We start from the raw sequence: 7736 nt of genomic DNA, 5'->3' as shown, positions 1-7736 counted from the left end.
GAATAGAGGGGCAAGTCCCCAAGATGATGAACCTCAATTGCAAAGGCAGAACAAAAAGTAATATGCAGGTGATATGCAGACTCAACAAACTAAGTTGGTAATGCACTGACTGGTGTTTGGAAAATACTCATGTAGTGTCTTCAACTTGTTTACCGTAAGGCCCTGTGAGATGTAAATCTGTTTAATGAGCTTGATCTGAAGTACCATGCTTACCACTGAGGACTTAAGTCTTACTAATCGACAGAAAACAAAATTAAAATTTGTCCCAATTCTCCCAATTTTGGGAAGACAGACCAAAATGGAAGCCCACACACCATCCCAAAGGTTTTCAGGACACGAAACCTTAATGTGTCTTACCCACTTAGCTTATTAACACACTACAACTGCATTGAAATTAATTCCCCGTGCAGAAGCCGAGATAGGAAAGGGATCTTTTTAAAGAACAGGTGTAACCAGTAACCCACACGGGCTAACCACAACAAATCAGCAGCAAATGTAGAAATACATCTCTAGCTCCCCGCCTGAATTAGCCCTTTTGGGGCTGGGGCGACCATTAGAGACGAAGTATTGCTTTCCCAAGTATTCAGCCTCCGAGAAGCCATACTAGGAATTTACCCCGCACCATCGGGGCTGCGGGACCCACCAGAGACCTTCAGACGCGCAGCATCCACAAAAGGAGGCGAGGCTGCGGCTCCTCCCGGCCCGCCTCGGCTCCAGCTCAGGCCCCGCCCCCGCCCGCCCCTTCCGGCCCCAGCCCCGCAGGCCCCGCCCCCTCGGCTTCTGGGTGCTCCCCGCCGCTCCCGCGTGCGCTGAAGATGGCGGTCGCAGTGGGAAGGTTGCTCCGGGCCACGGTGAGTGCCTGCCAGCTGGGAGCAAGGGCGGAGGCACTGTGGTGGCACCGAGAACGTGCTTCCCAGACAAGACCCCACTCCCTTGCAGTCTGGGGGATGTCGCTCTGGGAGGGTGTCCGCGGGTAACGGACCCAGAGGCCTCCTCTAGGGAAAGCCCTGCGCTTGCGCGGAACCGCCCTCTTGTCCTCCCCCACCCGTCTCCTTTTGGTCCCCTCCCCTAATTCCTCCTGGCTCGGAGTCGCCGGTCCCCAGGCCGGAGCACACGGTCCTGGACCTAGAGGCCGGTGACCTGCCGCAGGTCCCGGTTCTGCAATAGACGCTGTGACCTTGGGAAGTGACTTGGCCTTTCCGAATCTCAGTTCACTTTCCTTACCTTGAGATGGAAAGAACGGTGCCTGCCTCGAGGAGTGGCAGTGAGCATCCGCTCACTGCTGGATGGGCACCAGAGTAACCCAGGTGCTAAAGTAGGCACTGCTCTCCCACGCCCCGGGTCTGCCCCTTCGCGTTTGTCCTGGCAAAAGGCTAGAACCTTCTTGCTCCCCGCCTTCCCCTTCCCCGTGGCGGGGCTCAATGCAGTATCTTCTTTTTGAGTCACGCTGGACAGTAAAATTGAGCAAACATTTCCCTTGAGCCCCATCCAAATTCTCCTGGAGGCCGACCTTTGCTCTACTTGTTTGCTTGTCCGTGGGGCTGGAAAGGCCTTGTCTTTTCTAAGGAAGGCCTTGACGTGGTAGATAGTCGCAGCGTGTTATTCTGGCAAAAAGGTTTAAATACACCGGGCCTTGCCAAGTCCCTTTGGTTTTTAAAAATGTATATATTTAAATAAAAAGTATGTATGTTTAAGAAGTACAGCATGATGATTTGATATACGGAGACTTAAGTGATTGCTGCAGTCAAACTAATTAACACATTGTATTCGGGACACGTATTAATACGTTTTTTATAGACTAGCGGTAGAATGCGGGTAACGTATAAATACGTAAACTAAAGTTATCATAATTTTACTGAACGGTGCCGTTTGCGCAAAAAATTAGCAAATATGGCCTGCGCCACCTGTTAGCGCATGATAAAAACTACCCGCAAACAATGTGTTAACATCTCTCTTCCCAGTTCCCTTTGTGTGTGTGTGATGAGTGCCCCGGAAATCTGCTCTTGGCATATTCCCAGTGTCCAGTACCGAATCAGTCAGTGTAGCTCTCTAGACCTCACCCTACATACCCGCAACGTTGTATCCTTGGGCCAGCGTCTCTGGCAGTCTGGAAGGAGGAGGAAGCAGAAGAAAATGTTAACATGGAGACCCAGTCCATGCGGTTAGAGTTTGGGTTTGGCCTTTGGTTCGCAGGAACAAGGACAGCTGAGGCTTACGGGCTTTCAGCAGGGCCAGCCCTCAGCCACCATGTGGGACGACTTCCTAATACCAAGTGTTCTCTTCCCAGGTTGCCCGACATGCGAGTGCCATTCCTCGGGGCATCTCTGCCTCTGCAGCCCTTAGGCCTGCTGCTTCTCGAAGGACAGGCTTGACCAATGTATTATGGCCTGCTTCCAGTCAAGCAAAATTTGCCTTCAGCACCAGTAAGTGTTAATGCCGTGTTTTGACCCAGGTAATGGGAACATGAGTCGTCATCTCTGGGCAGGGGCTCTGAACCCGGCTCCAGGGGTGGGCAAACTTTTTGACTCAAGGGCCACAATGGGTTCTTAAACTGGACCGGAGGGCCGGAACAAAAGCATGGATGGAGTGTTTGTGTGAACTAATATAAATTCAAAGTAAACATCATTACATAAAAGGGTACGGTCTTTTTTTTTTTTAGTTTTATTCATTTCAAACGGGCCAGATCCAGCCCGCGGGCCGTAGTTTGCCCATGGCTGCATTAGACTCACCTGGGGAACTTTTAAAAGCATATCTTCCCCTAATCCCACCCCAGTTAAGTCAATCTCTGGAGAGAGACCAGAACATCCGTTGTTGTTTTTTTAAACCTCACCAGGTGATTCTAAATGTGCAGCCAGAGTTGAAAATCACAGGTAAACTGCACTTGCGCCTTATTTCCTTGTTGCTTGCCAGAGGTTTTAATCCTGTGTTGAGGGACATGGGTGGGGAGGGATGACTCAGATGCCCTCCGTGGCGTGGAGGGGTGTCAGGTACTTGGGGTTGGCCGACGGAATGTTGGGAATTGAGGCTTCTGAATGCAAACCTGTGAGCTGGCTGCAGTTGGTCACATTGGGCCAGAGACTCCTCCGTGATCTGAGGGAAGCATGTCTATTTCTTGAGGTTTACACTCCATTGTCTAGAACGTGGGTTTTGCCGAGATCAGCCTCCAGTAACGGGTGGTGTTTGAAAGTGGCTCCTTTACATTCTCCCACCTTTTATAACATTTGTAATAGTTTGGGGGATATACTGCAGCGAAGCTTTTGTGTACTGGTGAAATGTTCTAAAAAGTTTTACAATGTTATCACCGTGGAGCATTAACAGTTTCCTAGTGGTGATTTGACGCCACAGAATGAAAACTTGCCTTGTTACCTTCCCAGACTCCCGCTCCCCGCAGCTCCTGTTGTTTCTGACGCCCAGGATTTGACACGGGAGCTCTTTGGTCCCTTGCTCCCAGCTAGAAGCATGTCCTCTCCAGTTCTGACACATCTCTTGGTTTCTTTCCTTTTTTCCTGGTCTCTCTGCCACACCCTCCCCCGGCAGACTTCTCACTCAGATAATGAAATCTCCTAACACCAGTCTCCCCTCCTCCTGCTCCCCTTCCCCTCCCCGACCAGAGTCATCTTCCTAAGAACAGCCAGCCCATCTTCCATCCCTGCGTGAGAAACTCCAGGGACTCCTTTATCTCTTCTTTCAAGAACAGACTCATCGGCCTGATACTTAAGGGCCCTCACGGCATGGCCTTCAGCCATTCTTGCTTTATCTACCACTCTTCTCCCACACACACCTGCTCCGTCTGTTCTGCTCACACTGTGCCACGGGCTATTCCCTGCATGTACCCTCTTCCTTCCTCCATGCCACTTGCCCTGTCCCATCTGGACTTGGCAAAATCTGAACCATATTTAGGATCCATGTCCAGTTTCACGTCTTCCTTAATGCCCTCTGATTCCATCCCTGACATCTTCAGCCATCTTTTTAGTTTCCGTGGCACTTTTCATTGAATTTGTGTACAGTCTAGAACTATGGAAGGAAAAAAGAAATTTACCTGAGATGTACAGTTGAACTGATTCTTTTAATTAATTTAGGCTACTAATTAATTATTGTGTGAAGTTTAAATACAATCAGATAGGTGCTTGTTTTAGCAAACGATGAACTCTGTATGCCTGTGGGTTTTTTCAGGTTCCTCGTATCATGCTCCTGCCGTCACCCAGCACGCACCCTATTTTAAGGGTACAGCCGTTGTCAATGGAGAGTTCAAAGAACTAAGCCTTGATGACTTTAAGGGGAAATATTTGGTGCTCTTCTTCTATCCTCTGGATTTGTAAGTGTCATTTCTGTAATGCTTTTATGTCATTCTGAGAGCAAGCAAAGATCCCTGCTTGCACACTGACATTGCCTGTATCTAGTTAGGCTTCTTATGGAAGGAAGGATTCTCTCTGAGCCTTTATTACCGATGGCCTTGTCGATACAGCTTGCATCTGTAGCTAATTTACAAGTAACAGATAGAGAGGATGGGGTGGCACACTTTTTAAAGTGGTAGGGTTTTATAGTAAGACCATACTCTTACTGAAGACTCTGGAATGGTGGTTCCTGCAAGCCAGTCTATGAGGAAGTTTGCACTGGTCTGGAAGAAAATGAGAAAGTAAAGATGATAGAATGAGTTTTCTTTTTTTAAATATGTTTTTATTGATTTTTACAGAGAGAGAGGAAGGGAGAGGGATAGAGATAGAAACATCGATGAGAAACATCATTGATCAGCTGTCTCTTGCATGCTCCTTACTGGGGGTCAAACTGCAGCCTGCACATGTGCCCTGACTGGGATCTCTTGGTTCCTGGGGTGATGGTCAACAACTGAGCCACACTGGCCAGGCAAGATGAGTTTTCTTATAAAGCTACTTGATTGATTGATTGATTGATTGATTGATTTGAGAGAGGAGAAACACTGATTTGTTCATTTATTTATGCATTCATTGGTTGGTTTGTTTTTTGGGTTTTTTTAAAATATATTTTTATTGATTTCAGAGAGGAAGGAAGAGGAAGAGATAGAAACATCAGGGATGGGAGAGAATCATTGATTGGCTGCCTCCTGCATGCCCCCCACAGGAGATCGAGCCTGCAACCCAGGCATGTGCCCTTGACTGGACTCAAACCTGGGACCCTTCAGTCCACAGGCCGATGCTTTATCCACTGAGCCACACCGGCTAGGGCAGTGGTTCTCAACCTTGGCTGCACATTAGAATCACCTGGGAATCTTTTTAAAATCCTGATTTCTGGGTCTCATCCTCTGGAAATTCTGTTTCTTTGTTATGGGGTGCGGCCACAACATTAGTAACAAGGTTGAGAACCACTGGGCTAGGGCCATTGGTTGGTTCTTGTATGTGCCCTGACCAAGGATCGAACCTGCAACCTTGACGTATCGAGATAATGCTCTAGCCAACCGAGCTACCCGGCCAGGGTAAAGCTACTTTATTTAAATAAAATTGTTCTTCATTCTTAGACTATCCCCCCACCCCACCCCATTTTTGGAAATGGTTTTTAAGTTCTCTGATGGGAATCTCTACCCTTTTTCTCTAGCACCTTTGTGTGTCCCACAGAAATCGTTGCTTTCAGTGACAAAGCCAATGAGTTCCGCGATGTGAACTGTGACGTTGTCGCCGTTTCCGTGGACTCCCACTTCAGCCATCTCGCCTGGATCAACACCCCAAGGAAGGTACGGACATCGTGCACCCTGCCTTTGCTCTCGTGGTCTTAACAACTGAAAAGATCCATCAAAGACGAACCTGCAAGTTGTTAAAGCATGAGTAGTCTGAAGTGGCTATTCCTAGGTCCCCACCTACTGGCAAATTCTGTTAACCTGTGTCTGTGTCTTCCTCGGCATTGCATGGCATGCATCTTTACTCCCCACTGCATTATATTTTCCAAGGTACACATGTAACGGAGAGCAGGCTCAGCAGGGCGCTAGAACAGCTGGGGTCTGTTGCTTCCCCTCCCACCAGTACCCTGTCAATCCCATGTACCCTGCATGGCTTGTGAGATGGTGGTTATGTTCTCTGATTTCAGTGTTCTGCATGATCAGTATTTTTGCCTAAAAACTTATGTGGGAGAATCAAAATTTCTAACTAAGCTGCTGGACTGTCGATACCAATTATTCAGTTTTTTACCTACTCTTCCATTTCTATGCTTCAGAAATTAACCTTCAACTAAATAAGAATATAAAAAGCTCAGTTAGTTAGAATATGGTCCTGATATGCCAAGGTTGCAGGTTCGATCCCTGGTCAGGACCCGTACAAGAAGCAACCAGTGAATGCATAAATGAGTGGAACAAGAAGTCAGTGTCTGTCTCTCTCTCGCTCTGTGTTCACCAGTGCAGGGAAAGAAAGGCCTGTAGTCTCAGCTGGGTTTAAATCCTGCCTCTGTCCCTTCCTAGCTGTGACCTGGAGCAAGTTGCTTATCCTTAGTCCTGCAGTTTCCTCATCTGTAAATGGTGGTGATAACAGTATCTGCTCCAGGGTAGTTGGTTAAAGGAAGTGAGTTAATGGAGCTGAGAGCAGCGTTTGGGTTGTTGGTGCTCAGTGGCTGGTGCCTGTTGCCATGATTGTTGGTGTCACACCTCGTGTACCTGGCCAAGGGTGTTGTGAGAGCACAGATAAGAACCAGCCCTGTTTGCCTTTTCATTAGAATGGCGGTTTGGGCCACATGAACATCCCACTGTTGTCAGATTTGACTAAGCAGATTTCCCGAGACTACGGTGTGCTGTTAGAAGGTCCTGGTCTTGCACTAAGGTAAGATCCAGTTCCTTATGAATTTAAAATAGTTCTTCATGTTTAGCATCATCCCACTTCTTAGGGAATTTATAGAGACCTTGGTAAAGCATTTGGAAAAACCAAAATTCCTTAATTTTAGCTTTTTACTAAGCACCGATGAATGCCTCCTTCGAGGGTTGGCCATCTTTCAGAAGTAGCCCAGACATGTTTGTCCCCCCTCTCCCTTGACCCCTCCCCCGGCACCACCATGTCTCTCTCTGAAGAAGGATATCGTGTCTTGATGTTCATACTGCTCCACTGTTCCTGGCATCTTTGGAGAAGGGGAACTAGCAGGGCAGAAGTCAGCATCCTGGAATCGGGGAGATCTCAAAAAGCCCTGGAATCAAAAACAGCCGGAGTGTGTGTGTGTCCGTCCGTCTGTCCATTCAAGCTCAGCTCCTAAATAGCCGTGTGACTCAGGGCAAGTTATGTAACCTCCTTGAGTCCCAGCTTTTCCACAGCTAAAATGAGAATGTGCCTCCCAGGTCGGCTGTGAAGACTAAGCAAGATGAGGCAGCTACAGTGGTTAGCACGGGTCCTGGTAACTGGCACGACCCGTCTCAGAATGTCATTTCTGTCCTCGTTGATTCTGTGGTTACACCTTTTTTCCTTTCAGTGTGAAAGCTTTCTGCCTTTAACAGTCCCACATTCAAGCTCAGCCTTTCTGGGAGAGATGAGAACGTACCTTAGAACTGGCATCTTGATGGCCGCTGAGTGAAGGAGGGGTTGGGTGGTCCTTTACCTCCAGGAAGCACTTTTATAGCGGGAATAAATGGTGATGGAAGGAGACTTGACTTGGGGTGGTGAACACTCAGTACAATATCTGGATGATGTATTATTGAATTGTACACCTGAGACATATATAATTTTATTATCCAATGCCACCCCCATAAATTCAATTTAAAAAAACTATTCTAAAGTAAAAAATATATATATATG

The 7736-nt window shown here is 47.7% G+C and overlaps 1 protein-coding gene across 1 annotated transcript in view; it reads left to right on the top strand.

Annotated features, from left to right (window-relative positions):
- The first annotated feature begins 754 nt into the window (after positions 1 to 754).
- Positions 755 to 7736, top strand: part of PRDX3 (peroxiredoxin 3) — an 8983-nt gene continuing 2001 nt past the window's right edge. The window contains exons 1-5 of the mRNA XM_006754904.2: positions 755 to 851; positions 2288 to 2423; positions 4174 to 4315; positions 5569 to 5704; positions 6673 to 6776. Of these exons, the coding sequence (XP_006754967.1) occupies positions 816 to 851; positions 2288 to 2423; positions 4174 to 4315; positions 5569 to 5704; positions 6673 to 6776 (554 nt within the window). The 5' untranslated portion in view covers positions 755 to 815. The remainder of the gene's footprint in view (positions 852 to 2287; positions 2424 to 4173; positions 4316 to 5568; positions 5705 to 6672; positions 6777 to 7736) is intronic.

Source organism: Myotis davidii, unplaced genomic scaffold (assembly GCF_000327345.1).
Source record: "Myotis davidii unplaced genomic scaffold, ASM32734v1 scaffold72, whole genome shotgun sequence".
Classification (NCBI taxonomy): Eukaryota; Metazoa; Chordata; class Mammalia; order Chiroptera; family Vespertilionidae; genus Myotis; species Myotis davidii.
The sequence above is the reverse complement of the archived record's forward strand: the minus strand, read 5'-3'. Positions and strand labels throughout refer to the sequence as shown.